The 24,000-nt window shown below is 40.1% G+C and overlaps 1 protein-coding gene across 4 annotated transcripts in view; it reads right to left on the reverse strand.

Moving 5' to 3' along the window:
• The window catches only part of TRIM33 (tripartite motif containing 33), a 132,265-nt gene that overhangs the window by 54,291 nt on the left and 53,974 nt on the right, over positions 1–24,000 (reverse strand). For all 4 annotated transcript variants that reach the window (XR_005788898.1, XM_040471380.1, XM_040471379.1 and 1 more), the window contains exons 2-4: positions 18,944–19,062; positions 18,439–18,583; positions 18,139–18,271 (exon numbers count right to left, since the gene is read on the reverse strand). Coding sequence is in view for 3 of the 4 variants with exons in the window: in XM_040471380.1 (XP_040327314.1) it covers positions 18,139–18,271; positions 18,439–18,583; positions 18,944–19,062 (397 nt within the window). In the remaining variant the exon portion in view is untranslated. The remainder of the gene's footprint in view (positions 1–18,138; positions 18,272–18,438; positions 18,584–18,943; positions 19,063–24,000) is intronic.

Consider the following 24,000-nt stretch of genomic DNA (forward strand, 5'->3'; position numbering starts at 1 on the left):
AGAAAGAAAGAAAGAAAGAAAGAAAGAAAGAAAGAAAGAAAGAAAGAAAGAAAGAAAGAAAACCAAAACAGGATAAGAAGGATTAGGAGTAAAGGGGAAAACTGCAATTTTAAATACATTTCTCAGAGTAGATCTTGTTGGCAAAACTACCTTGCAACAGACTTCATGGATGTATGGAAGTGAGCCATGGAAACAAGTGGACCCAGAGCCCCAGACAGAGAAAACAGGCAGGAAGCGGCATCTCTGCCATGTTTTAGAAACAAGAAAGTACAGAGTGAGGGGGAAACGTAGTAGTGGATGAAATATTAACGTACAGACCACTGTAAGGAATCTGACTTTTACTCTGAAGTGGAGAGCCACTGCAGGTTTTGAGCAGGGAGCGAATCAGACATGAGACTGTTCTAGTAGTTAAGAATAAACTGAAGGAGGGCAGTGGCAGAAGTATGGAGATGACTGAGGAGACTGCTGCAGTAATCCAGGCAAGAAATGATGATGGCTGAGATCAGCCTAGTAGCAATGGAACTAATAGCAATGAGGTAATAAGAAATTGTGAGATTCAGGGATGTATTTTGAAGGGGGAGCCAAAAAGATGTTCTGGTAAGTTTGAGTTTGGGTAGGAGAAAATAGCGGAATCAAAGATCGTGCCAAGATTTCTGGCTTATGCAATGGAAAAACTGCAACCGCCACAAACTGAGATAGGGCAAGGCTGCCAGTGAAAAAGAACTGGAGTAAGTGATCAGTTCTATTTTGGATATATTATATTTGAGAAAGCCGACACTCAAGAAGACATGTTACAGTTTATAGAATAGATAAATCTGAAAGTTCAGGAGAGAGTACTGAGCTAGAAATAGAAATGTGGACATCGCCAGCATATGGATGGTATTTAAAGCCATAAATCTGTAGCTGTAGATAATGAAGTAATGCCTGGCACAACCAACATTAAGAGATGAAGAAAAATGAGCAAATGAAACTGAGAAGCAATCAGTGTGGTAGGAGGAAAACTAAAAGAATGTGGTCTCTTCGTGGCCAAGTAAGTAATATGTATTGAGGGAATGATCAACCATGTCAAATGTTGCTAATCTGTCAAGTATTAAGATGATAACCGAGTGGTGACCTCTAGATTTAGTAATTCAATGGTTATTGGCGACCTTGAAAAGAACAATGTTGATAAAATGCTGACAGAGAGAATAGGACAGGAGACATTAGGAGACCATGATGATAAGCAATCCTTTCAAAATATTTTGCTGCAATGAGGAACAGGGATAGCTGCCAGCAGGGAAAATGGGTTGATGAGAAGGTTTTAACATTTTCTTTCATTTGTAAGGATGGAAGAAAAAAATAGCAGAATATTAAAATACTGGTGGGAAAACTGCTAAAGTGAAAAACTGACACTGGCAGAGAAAGTCAAACTGCTGAGGCAATTTCCTCAACTGCTTGAGATGAGATGGAATCTAAGGCATAAGGAGAGAAACTGGCTTCATAGAAGAAGAGACTTCAACTAAGATAACAGACAGATGTAGAAATGTGGATGCAAGTGCTTGGGGACAAGTAGATGTGGTAGAGGAAGACTGCATAAGTTCTTTGTAGTGCTTCAGTTTTCTCAATGAAGTAAGAAGCAGTGCCAGTGTCTGCGAATGAGGATGGAGGATAAAATGTCGGACATTTAAGACAGGAAACACTGCTAATGCACAGTATGACTGCCAGGTAACATGGAGAGTCTACTTGAGATAAATGGTCATGAATTGAGAATAGGACCGGTGGTATCATGTGTTTTTTCTCTCATGATGGTCAGCTGCATAAGCAAAGCATGACAGAAGGGAAGCTGGGTTTAATCAAGATTGTGGTTTTGCCAAGAGAGTTATACCAAGTGGGATATAGGAGTCAAGGCTAAACGCAAGAGAGTAAGAATGATTAGCCTAAAATTAAACTGGAAGAGGGTTGAGAACATAATGGAATGAGGTAAAGTGAAAGAGTAGAGTAGTGGCATCAATGGACTAAAATAAGTTACTGAGTGGCAAATAACTGTGGAAGTCTGATACTAAGCAGAATGAGCTGGGAATGACAGAAGATGTAGTCAGAGAGAGGAATGCTTCAACTTGAATACAACTATTGGAAATGCCAAGGTCTAGTGTACAACCACGGATGTGAGTGGTAATGTAAAGGACACAAACTTCAGAAAGAAGTTCAAAGAACAAAGACTAGGGTGTCTGAACGATCAAATCTTTGTATATTAAAACTGCTAAGAATTAAGACAAGAGTAGTATCTGTATGGAATGCAAGCTGGTGCAGCCACTCTGGAAAACAGTATGGAGGTTCCTCAAAAAACTAAAAATAGAACTACCCTACAACCCAGTAATAGCACTACTAGGCATTTATCCACGGGATACGGGTGTGCTGTTTCGAAGGGACACATGCACCCCCATGTTTACAGCAGCACTATCAACAATAGCCAAAGTATGGAAAGAGCCCAGATGTCCATCGATGGATGAATGGATAAAGAAGATGTGGTGTGTGTATATATATACAATGGAGTATTACTTGGCAATCAAAAAGAATGGAATCTTGCCATTTGCAACTACGTGGATGGAACTGGAGGGTTTTCTGCTAAGTGAAATTAGTCAGAGAAAGACAAAAATCATATGACTTCACTCATATGAGGACTTTAAGAGACAAAACAGATGAACCTAAGGAAAGGGAAACAAAAATAATATAAAAACAGGGAAGGGGACAAAACACAAGAGATTTATAAATATGGAGAACAAACTGAGGGTTACTGGAGGGATTGTGGGAGGGGGGATGGGCTAAATGGGTAAGGGACACTAAAGAATCTACTCCTGAAATCATTCTATCTTTGCCCCAGTTCAATCTCTCCTCACTACAGTGAGATCATTTTAAAACAATAATCAGTCAAATCACTCCACTGCTCAAAACTTGAGTGTCTTACTCAGACTAAAAGCCAGCATTCTTCCAATGGCCTACAAAGAACTCAATAAGTTGGCCCTTTCTGCCCCTCTGACCTCACGTGATACCAATCTCCCCCTTGTTCATTCCATTCAGACCATGCAGCTCCTCAAAGAAGTCAAGTATGCTGCTATCTCTGGCCTCTGGCAGTTGCTTTCCCTCTATCTGAAACATGCTCCCCTCAAGGAGGAAGTTAAGATGGCAGAGAAGTAAGGAGACCGGGATTTTCTTCGTCCCTCAAACACAGCTGTATTGAGGTCAGATCACTTGGAACACCCAGGAAATCGATCTGTGAAGTGGCAGAAGGATCTCCACAGTTGGAGGGAGACAGCTTGATGGGATCGAGGTGTGTGTATGTGAATTAGAGGAAATAAAATGGCACTGACACGGAGGGAAGGGAACCCTTTCTGTGGAGAGACAAAAGGGACAGAAAAGAGAGAGGGGTTGTGAAAGTGCAGCATCAAGTTAGCACATGAGGAAAACCTCTCTGGACTACTGGCTGGGGAACAAGAAATACAGAGAGTGACAGTTTCTTTTTTGCAAACAGCCCTAGGAGCTGAAACTCGGGATGTTTGGAAGTGCACTTTTTCTGGAGCAAAGCCAGGAGCCTTGGTGTGCTCCTGGGGAGGAGGGAGCCAGCCCCAGAGTGTACAGCGTGGTGTGGTCATCTCAGGGGCAGGCTGGGAGAGAACAGTCCCTCTCCCCAAGTACTTTGGGAAGAGGGTTTATTGCCCCCCCCCCCAGGACAAAAGACCCTGCAGGTGCAAGCTAAAGGCCTTTTATAAGCAGGGTGGAGAGGCCCTACTCTGGAACAGGGGAGGTGAGCCACACAGAGCTGGGTCCTTTAAGACTTCGGGTTTTGAATCCCAGCCCAGTGCCTAGAAGTCTCAGGAGAACTGCAGAGCAGGGCAAGCCAACGGCCAGTATTCTGTGGGTTGTACTAACAGCGTGGGTTGAGATACCTGGTCCGGTGAGGACAGACTTGGTGTCACCATTTTTCCCCCCAACACCAACAGGGTAGGACTTCAGAGAACAGCACAGCGGCCCCCAGTGGAGGTAACCAAACCCCACCCTCCGTGCCTAGCAACCTACTGGAGGGAGACTGACACTGAGCAAACCAGATGCCCTCTCCTCCAGACCAGCATGGCCACTGGTCCCCAGGCATCAACAGACAACTGTTTTGTTTTTCTTCTTTCATTATTTTCCTTTTTCTTTCTACCCTCTTCTTTTTTTCTTTTGCAATCAGGCTCATAGATCTCATTTATTTTTGGTCAATTCTTATTAATCTTTGTTGTTTGTTTGATCTGGCATTTTTATTCTGTTTTTTCTCCACCTTTTCTCTGTCTGCTTTAATTTCCCTTCCCTTTCTCTGGACTTAGCCTTATAGTTTTTTGATTCTCTGTTTGGTCTTCTTTTCTCCCCTTTCATTTTTCTTTTTATGGGATCAGGCTCTCGCCACCCCTTCTCCTTTTTCCCCCCCAGGGTTATAACTTCAGCTAACACATCAAAGCACACCTCCACTACTACAAGCAAGGAGGAGCTCTGTACAGGACTGACCAGTGGGACAGAGCAGCCAAGACACAACAACAGTGCATGCAACATACACCAAAAACACCTCCTGAAGTGCCAGGCCCTGGACAGTGTATGACCCCTTTTAAATACAGTTCTCACAGGTGCAGGGCACATAGCAAGCTTTTACAACACAAAAAAAGGCAGAAACAGCCTAAATGACAAACCGGGAGGAATTCTTTCCAAAAGGAAGTTCAAGACGAAATCATAGCCAAGATATCTCAAAACAGACATAAACAATATATCTGAACAAGAATTTAGAATGACGGTCATAAGACTAATAGCTGGGCTTGAATAAAAGCACAGAAGACACCAGAGAAACTCTTGCCGACAAGATCAAAGACCTAAGAACTACTCACAATGAATTTTAAAATGCCGTAACAGCTACAAAGTAAACTAGACACAGTGACAGTGGGGATGGAAGAAGCAGGGGAGGGAACAGATAAAACAGAAGATAAAATTATGGAAAATAATGAAGCTGAAACACACTCCCCTGACTTGTCAAGTTTAAGCAGGGGTGCTCCCATTCCTACTTCAGTCTCCACTCAAAGCCCACCTCAACATGGAAGTCTTTTGAAACCACCCTATTTAAAATAAAAACCTACACATCCACATGTTCACGTACACTGTCCCAATTTCCCAGCTTTATAGAGAAAAATACTCTATAATGATCAGCATCTGATATATTTACTGTTTGACCCTATGAAAAATTAGGTCCTCGTTGACAGTGACTACATAGTTTTGTTACTGAAATATACCATGCCTAGCACTCAGCAGGCATGCATTTACTGAATTAATGAATGACTATATAAATATTGTCCAATGATAAGCCAAGGAATGTAATCAGAATAATTTCATTTTTTATAGAATTTTGGGGAGAGGGGGAAATTAAAGAATGCCCTCTGTTCTGCTTTGCTTAACTTTCAATTTACTAATCCCTAATAAATCTCATGTTCCACCAGATATGTCAAAAATTTGTCAATATTATTTTTCAAATGACCTAACAATATCAAGTATATTACAGTGGTTCCATTTTTTTCCTGGAGATATCCTCAGTCTTTATGCTTCAGTTAATCTAGCTACTATACAGTTGTCATTCTGGCACCCACAATTCAACATTAACTTTCTTGGTTTACTAACATTTTTGTGGATCACATTCTCTAATAGTTCTCCAGGAAAAGGTGCATGGGAAGCAGTTTCTGAATCCTTGCATGCTGACCCACCTTAATAATTTTAGCTATAGAAAGGGCACCTGACTGGCTCAGTCGGTGGAGCATGCAACTCTTGATCTTGGGGTTTGAGTTTGAGCCCCATGTTGGGTATACAGATTATTTAAAAATAAAAAAATATTTTCTTTTTTTTTAATGTTTATTTATTCTTGAGAGAGAGGCAGAGAGAGACAGAGCGTGAGTGGGGGAGGGACAGAGAGAGAGAGGGAGACATGGAAGCTGAAGCAGGCTCCAGGCTCTGAACTGTCAGCACAGAGCCCAACGTGGGGCTCAAACTCACAGTCCATAAGATCATGACTTGAGCCAAGGTTGGGCACTTAACCGACTAAGCCACCAAGGCACCCCTAAAAAAAAAATCTTTAAAAAAGAAAAAAAAAATTTAGCTATAGAAATCAAAGTTGAAAATCTTTCCCTCTCTACTCTCAACTTTTATTTTTTTTTTAAATGTTTTTATTTATTTTTGAGACAGAGAGAGACAGAGCACAAGCAGGGGAGGGGCAGAGAGAGAGAGAGAGAGAGAGAGACACAGAATCCGAAGCAGGCTCCAGGCTCCAAGCTGTCAGCACAGAGCCCGACGCAGGGCTCGAACTCACGGGCTGTGAGATCATGACCTGAGCTGAAGTCGGACGCTCAACCAACTGAGCCACCCAGGCGCTCCTACTCCCAACTTTTAAAATCACTGCTCCAGCATCTTCTATCTCCGGGTATTACTGTATTTAAAGATCCTATTTAGGGGCGCCTGGGTGGCTCGGTCGGTTAAGTGTCCGACTTCGGCTCAGGTCATGATCTCACGGTCCGTGAGTTCGAGCCCCGCGTCGGGCTGTGTGCTGACAGCTCAGACCCTGGAGCCTGTTTCAGATTCTGTGTCTCCCTCTCTCTGACCCTCCCCTGTTCATGCTCTGTCTCTCTCTGTCTCAAAAATAAATAAACGTTAAAAAAAAAAATTTTTTTTTTTAAAAATAAAGATCCTATTTAGATTTCTATTTCATTACATGTTGCCTACTTTGGAAACTGTTCCTGTTTGGAAATCCATAACATACTGTCATTTTATAATGATATATACTTTTTCGTGGGTCTTTTTTTTAATCAACATACTGGGCACTAAATGGGTCATTTCAGACTGGCAATGCTAGGTTCTTAGGAGAACTTCTTGAATTACTTATTTGATCACTTCTTTTTCTGTAATTCATACTCGTTGGCTGTTGGATATCTTGTCATTTTCTTTCTTTTTTTTTTTAAATGTTTATTTTTGAGAGAGAGACAGAGAGCAAGTGGGGGAGGGACAGAGAGAGGGTGGGAGACAGAGAATCCCAAGCACTGACAGTGCAGAGCCTGATGTGGGGCTAGAACTCACAAACGATCAGATCATGACCTCAGCAGAAGTCAAGAGTCAGAGGCTTAACCGACTGAGCCACCCAGGTGCCCCTTGTCATTTTCTTACCTGTTTTTTATTTTCTCTTTTTGCTCTATTTTCTAGGAGACAAACTAGAATTTATCTACCAAACCTATTAATTTTTGTTTCGGCTATCATACTTCCAGGAGCTATTTCTTCTTTTAATGAATTCTTTTACAAAGATTCTATCCTTGTTTTGTGACCAGTAGCTTGTCATATCTCTCAGGATGTCATAACTTTGATTTTATATTTCCTTTTATTCCTATATTATCTTATGCTTTTCATGACCTTTTTTTCAGTGTCTTGGTCTCTTTCATGTAGGTAGCTGTGTCAATCAGAAATGTGTACACCTGTAGTGACTAATAAAGACTCGTGTAACAAGACCAAATGTAGCTGATGATGCTACTTAAATAACATCAAAGCTAGAATCTCTCAGATGATCTTGGCTTTACCTTCATGAGCATATAATGGTGCCACAGTTCCAGGCATCACATCCTAATTCAAGGAAGGAAAAAGCTGGAAAAGGGCTGATACCAGCAACATTTGTCCCTTTTAAAAATTACAAACTAAGCAGAATTCCATTTGTATTTTATGGGCATAAACTGTGGACCAGAGCTAACCAAATGCCAGGAAAGCTGAGAAAGGAAATATTTAGCTTTTCCAGTCTCTATATTTGAAGCCAGACAAAAGAGGGAAGAGTTATCACCACAGCCCACAATGTACGGCATATGGCACATGAGGGTGGCTCTCCTCAAATGCTGGATGATCCTTTCATCTGTTCACATTCAAATATACAGTAAAACCTTTTAGTTTGTGAGCATAATTCGTTCAGGCAACATGCTTGTAATCCAAAGCACTTGTATATCAAAGCAAATTTCAAGAACCACTGGGTCAGTTGTGATCATGTACTCGGCATCACCTACTACTTATATTGCAAGACATCGCTCATTTATCAAGTCAAAATTTATTAGAAATGTTTGCTCATCTTGCAGAACATTTGCGGAACAAAATTACTCACAATCCAAAGTTTTACTGTACTTAAAAACTACTTAGAGTCTGTGTGAGAGCAGAACTTACGAACTGGTGGGCTTCATCTTTTTAATTAGAAATGAACCCCAAATGTCAACATTTGAAGACCCCTTTTGATCATTTTCTCCAGAGAGTGAAAAGGCCTCTAATTCCGGGGGGGGGACGGGGGACAGAAAAACATATAAAGGGGGAAAGTTGAACAAAAAAATGTCACTTCTGGCAATCTGGAATCAAGTCTGGGGAAGTGAAGGTCCCACAGTATAATGCAGATTTACACTTACCTTCCCTGATGTCAGTCATAAACCTCATCCCCACTTGTCATCTAGACCTAATATCCCCAAGACAATAAGCCCAACTTTTGTGATACCTACTGCCTCTAAATCCTGATCCTTAACAGATTTCTGGGAATTAAATCACATGGCTTTCTGTGTATATCTCCTTTGCATACCCTTGGGTTGTAGTTCGTTCAACTCTACTAAGTCAATTATCAGATCCACCAAATATTCAATCCATTTCCCAGCTTTTGAAAAATTCACTGAAATATCCACTGGTGTCTCTTCTCTCATTCTTGATTGTTTTTTTTAAGTGTATACTTATTTTATTCATGTATCATGAGCAGAATTATAAGAAGGAGATGGGATAACAACATGATATAGCTAGAAACCATGTAATGTTCTGAGGTACAAAATTTCATAAAGTTCTATAGCTTTATCTGAGTTCAAGAGTCTCTGAGCTGAGATCAAGAGTCAGACACTTAACCATCTGAGCCACCCAGGCGCCCATTTTCCTTTTTGAGAACAACTTCCAAGGCCATAAAGCATAAAGAAAACCAAAGACCTCTATAAAATGTTTTTAAAAAGAGAGAAAAAAGAAAATGTACAGGTCACAATATTAGTAATAATAGCTAAACTGATACTGAGTACTTATTGTGCTAAGCACTTTATAGGTACAATTCTCACTCAATCCTTATAAGCCAGCTTATAAAGTTGGTACTATATTATCTCCATTTAAAAGATACACAGACACATCAGAGTTCATCCTCTTTATCCCTATAATATGTAGCAATTATCTTTAAAAGGAGGTGGGGGAGCCCCAAAACTATACACGTGTAAGTCAATGATTATGGAATGAGACTAATTTTTTTGATAAACTAAAGATTCAACATAAGAATCTAAGAAAAGTAAAACAAAATTAAGCTAAGGAAAGAATGAAGATATAAGAGAACTGTGAGAATCAGAGCACTTTTTTAAAAGTTTATTTATTTTGTGTGTGTGTGTGTGTGTGAGAGAGAGAGAGAGAGAGAGAGAGAAAGAGAGACACGGGGGTGGGGGTGGGGGGGGGAGAAAGGGAAAGGGAGAGAGAGAGAGAGAGAGAGAGAGAGAGAGAGAGAGAGAGAGTCCCAAGAAGCCTCTGTGTTGTCAGCAGGGCATGGGGCTCAATCTCATGAACCGAAGAGATCATGACCTGAACTGAAATCAAGAGTCTGCTCAACCGACTGAGCCACCCAGGCATGCCCCTAGAATGCTTTTAAAGAGCAGAATAAGTGACTTCAAGAACTGATCACTCAAATGACCAATAAAACAATCAAACCTAGGGGCTCCTGGGTGGCTCAGTCGGTTGAGCTTCCAACTTTGGCTCAGGTCATGATCTCACAGTCTGTGAGTTCGAGCCCCGCATCGGGCTCTGTGCTGACAGCTCAGAGCCTGGAGCCTGCTTCGGATTCTGTGTCTCCTCTCTCTCTGACTCTCCCCTGTTCATGCTCTGTCTCTCTCTGTCTCAAAAATAAATAAACATTAAAAAAAAATTTTTTTAAACAATCAAACCTATGGCCAGGCTTATAAGGAAAAAGGAAATAAATTCAGCTATACAACATTATTAACAAGAGATATAACCTTATTTTTGTAAAATCTTAATGCTGTTTAATTCTAAGTGAATATGTTTTTAAAATTTCTACTAAGCAGATGATTTTCTAAGAAAATATAAATTATCACAATCGCATGCATAACTGACTCAAGAAGAGGTGGGTAACCAGGTGACTTGATCATATTTTAAAAACTTACTGAGCATACAGGAAAGTGAGCCCCTTGAAGAACTAGTCCTAAAAGGCCTTAATGTCCAGGCAGGCAAAAGGAGTGAGAAAGATGAAACAAAAAGTGTTGGTGAAGAAAACACACCAAAAGTGAACTGGTTTTAAGGTTAAATATTCCTGACAGATAAGGAAGATGCGTTCCAATTTACGAAATAGCATTTGTAAAGGCAGATTTAGTTTAAAACAGGGGATACGCTAGTATAAGAGCACAAACGGGAATTAACAAACTGTAAAAATGAGTTCACCCTTATCAAAAAGGGGTCTGGCTTTTGTTTCAACTACCAGGAGTACTGAAATGTACTACCTGATAAAACTTTACCTGGTGCCTTAGGCTATATGCTAAAGATATGATTTACAGGGGGCTTCAGGTCACATGGTGTCAGCTCAACCTCAGGAGGGGCTAGAGACAGGTCAGTCACATCGACAGTGAACCATATTCTACATGACAGAGCTCCAATAAAAATTCTAGGCACCCAGGGTCAGATGAGCCTCCTTATTGGGCAATATTCCATGCATACTGTCATACATCATTGCTGAGAAGAGTTAGTTATGTCCAAGATTCCACTCAGAGAAAACTGGAAGCTCCACATTTGGAACACTCCTAGACTCTGACTCTGCACCATACGTCTTTCCCTTGAATGATTTTAATCTGTATCCTTTCATTACAATAAATGTAACCATCAGTATAACAACTTTCAGTGAGTTCTAGCAAATTATCTAACAATTCCAGTAAATTACTGAATTTGATGGTAGACTCAGGAAATCTTGAACTTGCAATGGGTGTCAGAAGGGTGGCTGGGGGGCTCCTCAAATTCTGCATTTGATGTCAAAAGTGAGGGAGCACTTATGGATTGTTCTCTAACTTCACAGTTGGTATCAGAAATGGGATTCACTAAAATGATCCTGACTCACTGAAACATGTGGTTTGGGAAAAGGAAGGATGAGAGGACAGGGGTTTATGAGCCTTTGATTCCTAGATGACTACCTAGTAACTCATGGTATGGAATTGCAGCTGAAGTTACTAGAGGTAAGTTACCGATGGAATTTAGAAAGGCAGACCCAACTCCCTAGGAGTTGACTCACTGGATAAAAAAGAAAATGCAAACTAATAAGCAAGCTAATTATACAATCCCTTGGTTACTGATTTTGTAGTAACTAAAATGAAAGTGTATTAGGACAGATCCTGATACTGGGCAAAGCTTAGGTTTCAGTCAAGTCTGAACTATGATCACTAGTAGCCTCAGGGCCACTCCAAAGGGAAAAAGTATGCTGGGAAAACAGAGAGAGAATACCTCTATGACTTCTGATCAAAGAATGTTGTCCAGGGGCGCCTGGGTGGCTCAGTCAGTTAAGCAACTGACTTCGGCTCAGGTCATGATCTCACGGTTCATGGGTTCGAGCCCCACATTGGGCTCTGTGCTGACAGCTTGGAGCCTGGAGCCTGCTTCAGATTCTGTGTCTCCCTTTCTCTCGGCCCCTCCGCCACTTGTGCTCTGTCTCTCTCTCTCTCTCTCAAAAATAAATAAAATGTAAAAAAAAATTAAAAAAAAAAAAAAGAATGTAATCCAGGTTGAGAAAAAGAGAAAACCAAGAAACTAATGAAACTAGAGATTATAATACAAAGGAATGCCTCATTTTGTAGACTGATGCTTCCTGAAGCTACTAAAATATTGTGAGAGTGATCACCTAGAGGAAGCATCATTGGTTTTGAATGGTGCAGAATAGAAGAGCAACGTCTGAATTGATGCAGGACCGGCAACTCCCTACCACAATCACAGTGAACAACCACAGATGGCTATACATAATTCAGACACACAGGAGGTCATTCCCAAGGACACAGCTAGCCCAGTGGACTAGATAAATGGCCCCATAATGTTTGCTGACCCTGAAATGGAGGACTGTCCTTCTACTATAAATGTCAAGTGGAATTCCCCAGAAGAAGTGGCCGATATGCTGCTTATGCAAGCCATGCTGGGTTGGCATTATGAAACCAGACTATTCACCTACTGGGCATGCTTGTCACTGAGGTCATAGTAAATACTGTGATTAAGGGGGACTCTTACATGGGCACCCTGTGTAACTTTACTGCTGCAAAATCTAGCAATGATCTGAAAAGCCTTAATGGATTTATGGTCTCAGATTCCCATTATGCATCTTACAGATGGTAAGAAAATTAGAGATTCATTAAAAAAAAAAAAAACAGAGAAAGACAAAGGGGAGAGTCAAGGGATTTAACACAGTTGGATGGAATCTTCAGATGGCGATTTAAAAATGGGATGAATAAAGCAGACACTGATAGAGCTGAAACAAAGATCTTAATTTAGCATGACTAGAGGTTGGATAGACCAATGAGAGCTGTTGCTCCTCAATATTAAAAAGCCCTACAGAACTCTGCTGTATTTACCCCAATTTTGAGAAAATTTAAAAGCCAGAGGACAAAGAGGACAATGAAAACCCTGACCTGGAATTGCCAAGGGCAAGCAAATGTCCTATTAACTAATCAAATTGAAGACCTAAGGAGAGGCCAGGCTCTTCTGGCTCAGCCCCTAACTAGAGAACCACAACAATTTGCACTTGTGTGGACAGAGGCAGGGGATGGATAAGAGACATTTCTGGGACTCCTTAATATGAGAGCCCAATGCGCTCTAGTTCTAAAACCTGTCAAAGTTCTAATAGGGACCTACAGTTAGACTGGGTCGAGTGGCAATAGCTAACAGAATTAAGGTAAAAAAAATTGGATGAAAATTGGAATATCTGAACAGACTGTGAAGTGGTTACATCTCCTTTACATGAATGTATTATTCGGATGGATAATGTGTCTGACTGGTATTATAAAAGAGAAGGCATATAAATTTATCACCTTAAGACCAGGCTTGACTAGGCATGCTAAAATGGGAACCACTGAAACTGTCTGAGCCCACAGAAATTTGAGACAGTAGATGATACCTGGTGGACAAAGAGATTACCATTCTAATGACAAATTATAAGCTAGAACACTGGTACCAATGAATTCCCTGAACAACAATGTGTAGGTAGCCTGTGACAAAAGTGGATGGCTCATCAAGACTAACAGTAGACTATTAAAGCTTGAATAAGGTGGTGCCCCCATAACATCAGCAGTCCCTGGTATGACTTAAATACTAGAAAAAGAAACATATAGCAGACTGTAAGAGAGTGCTACTCAGTGACTGATCCTGCAAATGTTTTTTTCTCTGCTTCAATCTAAAAAAAAAAAAAAAAAAAAAAGGCGCCAAGAGCAATTTTCCTTCACGTGAAAGCACCCCGATTTACATTTACTATATTGCCACAAGGTGATTTCAATTCACCAGCTTACTGGTATGATGGAGTTAGAAGGGATACACTATCTTGATGATACCATGACAATATAACAAACTAAAGATAAAGGTAGGGCTGACCTAATGCAATAAGGACACCCATGACCAAAAGAAGCTGTTGATAAATCCAACAGGTCCAAGGACCTGCCCAAACTGGTGAAATTCTTAAGAATAACCTAAGCAGGTGCCACCATTTACATTCCATAGAAGAAGAAAAGTAGTTTTTGCCACCTAGCCCTAGAACTAAACAAGAAACCTAACATTTGGTTGCCATATTTGAATTCTGAAGGACACATATTCCACACCCTGTAATGGTTAGTAGCACCAATAAATACAACTAACCAGAAACGGCTGTATTTGAATGGGATCCTGAACAAAGGCAGGCCATGTCTGAACTACAAAAAACAGTCTCTCTCCCAATGTTCTTGGGTCCCTATGATCCAGTTAGACATGATTTGGGGACTGTCAGCAACACATACTTATGTAGACTAGAGCTTATGGCAAAGGCCTGGGAGTGCCACTCAGCAGCAACCATTGGGATTTTGGACCAGAAAATTTCTGGATACCATGGTAAAATGTATGCCATTTGATAGAAAATTGCTAGCTTACTGTTGGACATTAACAGAGACTGACTCTATGATTGAAGGACATAAAATAACCCTGCAACCTGAAATACCCATAATGTCTTGGGTGACAGAAGAACACTCCAGTTAAGGAAGGCAGTGCCCAGAAGAGTTCTGTATAAAATAGAAATGGTTTGTACAGAAACATGCGACCAGCAGGATGCAAAGAGGTATTTATTGATTATGAGCAAGCCTCTTTTCCCCTAAGTATGACTTTGAAACCACGCAAGGAGTTGCTAAATCCCAGGATCACATGGGTGGTGACCTATAACAGCTCTCTAATAACCAAAAAAGAGCTGCTCAGTTGTCAACTACACTTCAAAACTAAATAATAAATTTAAATTTAAAAGAGAGGGAGAGAGCATGCAAACTGTTTGGTTTCTGGATAGCAGTTCCAAGGTAAGCAGACAGCATCTTGTTTAGAAGGCTATCACTCTAGGGGCGTCTGGGTGGCTCAGTCAGTTGGGCTTCCGACTTCAGTTCAGGTCATGATCTCCCGGTTTGTGAGTTCAAGCCCCGCATCAGGCTCTGTGCTGACAGCTCGGAGCCTGGAGCCTGCTTCAGATTCTGTGTCTCCCTCTCTCTCTGCCCCTCCCCTGCTCATGCTCTGTCTCTCTCTGTCTCAAAAATAAATAAAACATTTAAAAAAAATTTTTTTTTAAAAAGAAGGCTACAACTCTAATTGAAGATGGTAATGACAAATCATATCAATGAGCTGAACTGCACGCTCTTTTCCCTTTAGAGTTCTTACTGCAATCTGCAGTTGATGTCAAAAGTAAAGGTAGTCTTGCGGGCTACCTAACTTTGTACAGGTAGGTCTCCTAACTTTGTACAGATGATGAAAAGACTCTAGAATGACTCAATACTGTAAGCTATATTGAACACTTGAAACTTTAGTTATGGGGGGCCACTAAAGGGTGTTTTTAAAAAGGGGGTGAGAGGGGCGCCTGGGTGGCGCAGTCGGTTAAGCGTCCGACTTCAGCCAGGTCACGATCTCGCGGTCCGTGGTTCGAGCCCCGCGTCGGGCTCTGGGCTGATGGCTCAGAGCCTGGAGCCTGTTTCCGATTCTGTGTCTCCCTCTCTCTCTGCCCCTCCCCCGTTCATGCTCTGTCTCTGTCCCATAAATAAATAAATAAACAAACAAACAAACAAACAAACGCTGATAAAAAGGGGGTGAGAGTGCTATAAGAGAGTGCCTGGGCGGGGGGTTGGGTGCCTGGGTGACTCAGTCAGTTGAGCATCTGACTTCAGCTCAGGTCATGATCTCACAGTTCGTGGCTGACAGCTCGGGGCCTAAAGCCTGCCTCGGATTCTATGTCTCTATGTCTCTATGTCTCTATGTCTCTCTCTCTCTCTCTCTCTCTCTCTCTCTCGGATTCTATGTCTCTATGTCTCTATGTCTCTCTCTCTCTCTCTCTCTGTGCTTCCCCCACTCATGCTGTGCCTCTATCTCCTTCAAAAATAAATAAACATCAAACATTTAAAAAAAAAGGGGGGGTGAATGGCTCAGTTGGTAATGACTCTTGATCTTGGGGTTGTGAGTTCGAGCCCCACATTGGGTATAGAGATTACATAAAAATAAAATCTTTTATATTTTTTTTTCAACGTTTATTTATTTTTGGGAGAGAGAGAGACAGAGCATGAACAGGGGAGGGGCAGAGAGAGAGAGGGAGACACAGAATCGGAAACAGGCTCCAGGCTCTGAGCCGTCAGCCCAGAGCCCGACGCGGGGCTCGAACTCACGGACCGCGAGATCGTGACCTGGCTGAAGTCGGACGCTTAACCGACTGCGCCACCCAGGCGCCCCAAAAATAAAATCTTTTAAAAAAAATTAAAAAATAAAAGGGTTGAAGGGTAGGGAGGGACTCTATTTTAGCAAAATAATCCTGGCAGCAATGTGGACACAGTGAATTTGACAAGGTAAAACTCATAGCTGAGAGACCAACTCTACATGTGTTGCAGTAACAGGAACCTAGGGTCTTAAGTCCAATGACAAGGGTTCTGTAATAGCCTATCCTGGAAAACATACAGAGTGTGAACTAAAGAAAAGGGAGCAAACATTCAAGAGATAATTAGCACTTGAAAATAAGTGGCAAAGGAAAATGATGAGGGAAAAAGAAAGACCAGCCAGGGTTAAACTCTGAAGAAGAGACCATTGAAGCTATTCTTTCTTGTGAAATGGATGCCATCTTCCTTCTCTTTTTTCTTCTCACCAACAATTTGAAAAGCCCTAAGTAACCCAAGAGCTCAAAGATCTGACTGCAGCTGTGAGAATGGTAATCTAATGTCTTACTGAGATTATTACAAAACAAACAATGGTAAAATTTGGCCCTGAGGTGAAGGCATCCACAAGATTAGCCACTCCAAGTGAAGCATTAGCCAACCTACAGGTAAGATGAAATTTGGGGACAAATTAAGGATATAAAGATTTAAAGAAGCAATTCTACACAAATGTCCTGTATAACAATGAATTATGCCTTAAAAAAGAACAAAGATCATTATTTTTTTACCTGTGGTCAAGTGTGAGAGATTCCATATACTGTGACTATATTCTATATACCATATGGAAGAAAATGAACATATGGACTGAAAACAGATCCAACTGCCTGTGTTCAAACCCAGGCTCTATCCCCTATGGCGACACCCTGTACAGATTACTAAAGCTTTCTGTAAGCGGGCTCCCTCACCTTTAAAACAGTTGCCATGCCAGTACCAACACTTCATGGGTAGTTGGTATGAGTTACACAAACAAACATGCAGCATTTTGAAAAGTGCCTCACACAAACTACAGATGCAGTAATTGTTAGCTATTAAGATTAATATATTCCCTCTGTAAGAGGATTCTAATGAATTCCAATGAACCCAAGGAATTAAAAGCACTAAGATATCCTACAGTTAAGAAACACATTTCAATGTGGTTAATCCAACTTAAGCTACCCTTTTTTGGCAGGAGATTCATAAAACCTATTTCTATCAAATTAGCAGAAGTGTTATAAGAAGAACACTTTAGAAAAGGCTGGACTAGGGCACCTGGGTAGCTCAGTTGGTTAAATGTCTGACTTTAGCTCAGGTCATGATCTCATGGTCTGTGAGTTAGAGCCCCACATTGGGCTCGCGCTGACAGTGTAGGGTCTGCTTGGGTTTCTCTCTCTCCCTCTCTCTCTGTTCCTCCTCAACTCATACTCTCTCTCTCTCTCTCTCTCTCAAAATCAGTAAAGTTAAAAAAAGGGGGAGAAGGGAAGAAAGAAAGAAAATGCTGGACTATGGTAATCAAGACCATCTTTTAAATGATAATACAATTTAATAGAAACTGGGAAATTTGCTGGAGGACTGTTATACTCCTGGCTAGAATTTCAGTACATTTCTAGAATAGTTCAAATCTAATAGACTGGTTGTAAGTGAATACTATTGAATTCTGAGGGTATATAACAGGGTTGAAATAGAAAATTATGTATTAAAGAATTAGTAACTATGCTTACTTAGATACTTAAGCAATTTGCAGAAAACTAAGGGATTTATATCTAACATGAAATCAGTATAATTATCCTTTGATGTTAAAATGTGTATCAGCTGGCCATACCCACAGGAAGATTACCTTTTAAGATTACAGCCCAGAGCCTAAAAACCACAGTCTACTTGAAGAAAGCTGATCTGAACCAGAGGCAAAGCAAATAAAAGAAATCATGCAATTCCTTTCTTGTAAACCCAAATGTCATGATACATTTTTAACAGATATTCATAAGGTAATTAGGTATGAATGTGGAAACCATTAAATAATTAATCAAACACATATCTGCTTTATGAAATTGAGAATACAATGCTGACAAAATTATGAAATAAATATTTAAGAGTAATAATTTCATAAAACATTTTTATAGTATTTCTTGTTAAACAATGATGACTTCTGTACCTATGTTCTTTGTGTTCCAATAGCTGACAGTCTCTACATGTCAATCTATCACATGTTTCACAGAAAAGTTTCAACTGTTCTTGTTTATGTACAGGGCAGAAAACAGGGCGCTGACCAGATGCTCCAACAGACTCTGTAGTAAAATAAAACATATATTTTTAAACTAAACAAAAATTGTATCTCATGTTCTAAATTCTTATTAATATTTATGTCCAAAGCATATAAAGAATAAGTAGAAATGCTGAGGTAAAAGAGGAAGATTAATGGTAGATCAATCATTAAAACTGCTTCTATTCTTACCTGAGACATCTTCTTTCTTCCTGATCAAGTGATCTTTAGTGAATTTTACTCTCTGATGTGCTTCAATACATGTCTTACACAGCCACTCTCCACATTCTACACAAAAGCCAACTGCACTTGCATTGTCTTCACAACTAGTACATACCTAAAAGTGGAAATAAATACTAATCTACATCAAATTTACAAGATATAAATCCACAAAATAAAAACTGTGACTTGCTCTCAAATATACTAAATATTTTGTTATCCATTTATCTCCAATAAAATCCTTTTCCTTCCATATCAAACATTCACATGAGTAAATTTAAGTCTCAGAACACAAAAAATATATAAGTAAAGACTTTTCATCTCATTTAATTAGGTAGAAGGGTACAGAACAGAATAAGGATCATTTATTTAACTATAGCTGAAGTACCCTAAATCACATAACTATCCGAACATATGTCTCTCATAATTTACATTTCAGTATCAAGGTAAGAATATAAAGAAATATTAAGAAGCATACCTGTTCTGATTTCTCATCAGAACTGCTAGGAGCTTCAGATGTATCTTTCACAAAATAATTATCCACAAGGTCTATCTGTCTGCATTCTTGGCGGCATACTGGGCACCGTATTACACCAACTACGACACAAGACAACAACATTAGAAAATATTCTTCAGGAAAAAATAAAGAAATTGTGCATGATGCCCATATGAAAAGCATTCACGTATGTCAGAGACAAGACCAAAGAAATGAATATTAAGAGCTGAGTAAAATAATCTACTGAGTTATTCCATTGGGGGAAAATGACATACTATTTAGGATGAGAAAACAAACATTAATATACAAAAAAAAAATCTAAAAGTGCTTTATTATAATATGTGTTGGCCGAATAATGGCTCCCAAAGATATCCAGATCTTAATCCTTGGAATGTGTCCTATCACTTTATACAGCAAAGGCGACTTTGTAGATATGATTAAATTAAGACTCTTGAGATGGGAATATGCTGTCCCAGAGTATTTGATGGACTCTAAATGTGATCTTATAAAAAGGAGACAGGGGCACCTGGGTGGCTCAGTCAGTTGAGTGTCTGACTTCGGCTCAGGTCATGATCTCACAGTTCATGAGTTCGAATCTTGCATCGGGCTCTGTGCTAACAGCTCAGAGTCAGGAACCTGCTATGGATTTTGTGTCTCCCTCTCTCTCTCTCTCAGAGTCTGGAACCTGCTATGGATTTTGTGTCTCCCTCTCTCTCTCTCTCTTTTTTTTTCCTTCTCCTTGTGCGCGTTCTCTCTCTCTCTCTCTCTCTCTCTCTCTCACACACACACACACACACACACATACAAATGAATAAACGTTAAAAAAAAAAATAAGATTAGAGTACAGACAAGTGGAAGGTAACTAGTAATAGAAGCAGAGAACAGAGTAATGTGCTTTAGGGATGAAGCAGTAAGTCAAGAAATACAAGTGGCCACTGTAAGTGGAAAAAGGCAAAGAAATGAATTTTCTCCTCCTCAGAGACTCTGCAAGGACCAGACCTGATGATACTTTGACTCCAGCAGATATTTTGACTGTAGCCCAGTAATACTGATTTCAAACTTTAGCCTCCAAAATAGTAAGAAATTAAAACGTGTGTTATTTTAAGTCACCAAGTTTATGGCAATTTTGTTACAGCAGCAACAGAAATACATGATCCATCATCTTATAAATTCTGCTTGGTTCAGAACTACTTGAATTCATTCACTTTCATGTGGGAAGAAAGATCACATGTGCCTGTGCCAGTGTTCCAGCATCTATCAGAAAAAATAAACCTGCTCGGTTAACACGTGGAAATTAAAGTTAAAAACTAAAAAATAGCAACACAGTCAACACAACAAACTAATTATGTGTCAGCCATAAAACTGAGGATACAGCATCAACAACACAATCCTCACTTTCAAGAAAGGGTGCAAGACTAGTATGTAATTGTTATAGCTTATAGCACACACAACTATAGGAAGCACCACACACAGACTAGGATGTAAACAAGAGTCCCCAAGAGTTGGGAGGACACAAATTACAGAACCTTATATTGTAGTTCTAATGGAAAACAGAAACAAATATAGTGTCATTCTAAGAGTAGGAGTATCAGTCTCCCAGTAGACATATACACTGTTTAAACAAATTCAAAGTTATAGATTTGAAACCAAAACATAGTTCTTGTAACACACAGTGCATACAAAGGTCCTGCTCAGAGGAAATACATAAAAACAATTTTTCAAATCCAAGAAAGAAACAGCATGGTGAAAAGAAAGGGGGAGAAAGGATATACATATTTCCACATTTAAGACAGCATAAATTACAAACCTTTCAAGAAACAGAGTATATAACAAACAGAGTATATAACTTATCTTGTACTACAGTACAAGTAACTGTAGGGGCAAAAATATGTGAGCAACTAACTTACAATAAATTAAGTTTTCACTTTAGAGGTTACACTTATACATGGTCTTGAAAAATTCATTCTGTTACTAGTGTGCAGGACAGTTTACTTTGCTGACCCTGGTTCCTCGAATCCTGTACATTCCTAAGGAAAGCCTATCTCTAATACTGGCCCTCAAATGGCTCCTGTGAGATGACCTCTAACTCTTGGAATATTCTGCCTGATAAGACTGTTTTTGTATGCCTGAGGCCATATTCAGTATGACCTCAGAGGGTGACAAGAGTCTCAGTAGGTAATGTGGGTTCCATGGAGGATCCACCCCTTTGTGACAATGCCCCAATAAAAACTCTAGACATGGGGGCTCAGGTAAGCTTTCCAGATTGGCAATATTCCTGCATATTGTCACACATAGTTACTCTAAAACTAAGCTTCTCCCACCCAACTCCACTGAAAGGAGAGATGTGTAAGCTTGTACCTATTTTCTCCTGAACTTCACACCATGCACCTTTACTAAATTTAATCTATTTCCTCTTTCCCTGTAATAAAATGCAACCATGAAAATAACAGTTTTCTGAATCCTGTGAGTCCTTCCAGTAAACCATGAGGTCTGAGGGTGACCTCAAACTCAACTAGGAAAGGAAGAAACAGTATGCAAACTAAGAACAGCAAGAGCAAAGTTCACAAATGGCGGTGGTGGGGGAGACTTTAAAAGAAAAATGTCCACATATACATATAGTTGAAGGATACAAATAATGAAGAGACATTCTGTTCTGAGCAAGAAAAACTCATTATTAAAGTATCTCTTATACCTGTGTATATGAATACTTTGTCCGAAGTCTGTTTTTTTGAACTCACTAAAATAATTATCAGATTCTTAAAAGTTTTACTTTAATCTGGCAAGCTAACATCACAGTTTGTGACAACAAAAATTCATCTATCTCTCATCCCAAGCCTCCATTAAAATAATATGAAAGAATGTGGAAGATAAAAACAATATACAGGGGCATTTGGGTGGCTCAGTCAGTTAAGCATCTGACTCTTGATTTGGGCTTAAGTCATGAACCCAGGGTTGTGGGATAGGGCCCCGCTTTGGGCTGCATGCTGACTGTGGAGTCTGCTCAAGACTCTCTCTGTCCCTCCCTCCCTCTGCCCCTCTCCCCCACTCATTCTCTCTCTCCCTAAAATAAAAAATATAGGGGCGCCTGGGTGGCTCAGCAGGTTAAGTGTCCAACTTCAGCTCATGATCTCCACAGTTCGTGGGTTCAAGCCCCAGATCAGGGTCTGTGCTGACAGCTCAGAGTCTGGAGCTACTTCAGACTGTGTCCCTCTCTCTCTGCCCCTCCCCTGCTCATGCTCCGTCTTTCTCTCTCTCAAAAAATAAAAAGAAATAAACATTAAAAAAAATTTTTAATAAAAAAAATATATATCCAAAAAGATTAAGGGGATAGAAGTAGCAAAGCACACAAATCAATACACATGCAATTTCAAGAAATGTAGAAGCCAAAGGATATGAACACTGCAGAGGAAACCCAACCGAGAGTACACAAGGAGTGGAGAGATAAATCTCAGAAAGACTCTTATTTGCCATAAAGATTTTCAGACAAGCTTGGAATTAAGAAATTTGAGGCATGAAAGAAGTTCCAATGAGAGAGAAGGGAGTAAATTCAAGTCTGCAGACATCAGCAAACCCCATTCCTAGGCTGACTACTTACACTTGACCGATTACCCAGCAGCCAAGGTGTCTGTCTTACCACCAACACAAGAGTTGAAGGTTCTCCAGGAATCTTTCTGTTTTTTTATTTATTCAATAAACTTAAAAAGTATATGAATGTTTACTTTAAACATGAGAGCCATTTTCCATTTGAGTCTATAAGTATGCCCTTGTAATTAGTATAGATCAGATGAGTGTGCTTGCTCCTAACTCAATCACTGAGTGCTGTCATGCCGAGTTTAGGTCATTATACAAAACTAAAACCCAAAATCCAAAGCCAAAGTTGCTGACCACTTTTCTGCACAGTATCCCTAGAACTGATTTCATGACTCCAAAGTTCAAGTTCTGAGAGGCCCATTCAGGCCTATTAGATTAGTTTTAAATGCCAATTTATTAAAATGTATAATTATGGGGAAGACAAAGGAGGATTCTTTTCAAAAGGCCAAACTACACAAGCCTACAAACTAGTTTATCTCCACAGTATTAGGTGGAATTTAGTTTTAATAAGTTGATTGTTGTGGACTTCCATCCGAGATGGATGACTAGACAGATATGGAAACACCACTTGAAATGGTTAAACACAGAAATAGCTAAAATATAACAAACTAAAATGTACTTTGAAAAATGTATAACTGAGTCCACAACCTAAAGGGCAAAACTTTGTAGTGCCAGAAACAAAAGGGAACTCAAAGCTCAAGTGGTCAGGCATCAACAGATGCAAGTGGGACACAGGGGTTACAAGTACCACTACTTTGAACAGGAAGTAAGACAATGATTAAGGGGTGAACCTGAACTCCTTCAAAAAAGCCATGGGGCAGGCTTTGAGTGCCCTCACCCTAAAATCTTTCACAGCTCTGAAGTCACCCACAAGAAGTCAGAATACCAAGTAAGCTTTATACATAAATACATAAGCAAAGTTTGTGCTATCTGCACAGTACACAGAAAGGCCAAGTCAAGAAACTAGTAAACTCATCAAGATTAAAGGAAAGGCACAGAGCTTCCTCAGAGGGAAGCGCGGCACCCCTTCCCACATACCTGGTCCTACACATCTCCTCCTTCTGGCCATTCCTGTGTTATAACATTTTATCCTAAACTGGAAATCTATCTAGTGCTGGATGACTATGGGGAAGTTCATGATGTAACCTCCAGCCCTGCTTCATGTCTTGGGCCCAGTTTTCCTGGGACTTCAGAAACATTGAGTGGAAGGGGCAACTGTGTGGCTCAGTTGGTTAAGCGTCTGACTCTTGATCTCACTCAGGTCATGATCTTGCAGTTCCTGAGTTTGGGCCTCGGATTCTGTCTCTCCCTCTCTGCCTGTCTGTCTGTCTGTCTCTCTCTCTCAAAATAAATAAATGAACCAAGATAGAGAAGGGAAGGGAAAAGAGAAAAGAGAAAAGAGAAAGGGGAAAGGGGAAAGGGGAAAGGGGAAAGGGGAAAGGGGAAAG

Source organism: Herpailurus yagouaroundi, unplaced genomic scaffold (assembly GCF_014898765.1).
Source record: "Herpailurus yagouaroundi ecotype Mexico unplaced genomic scaffold, PumYag 77, whole genome shotgun sequence".
Taxonomy (NCBI): Eukaryota; Metazoa; Chordata; class Mammalia; order Carnivora; family Felidae; genus Herpailurus; species Herpailurus yagouaroundi.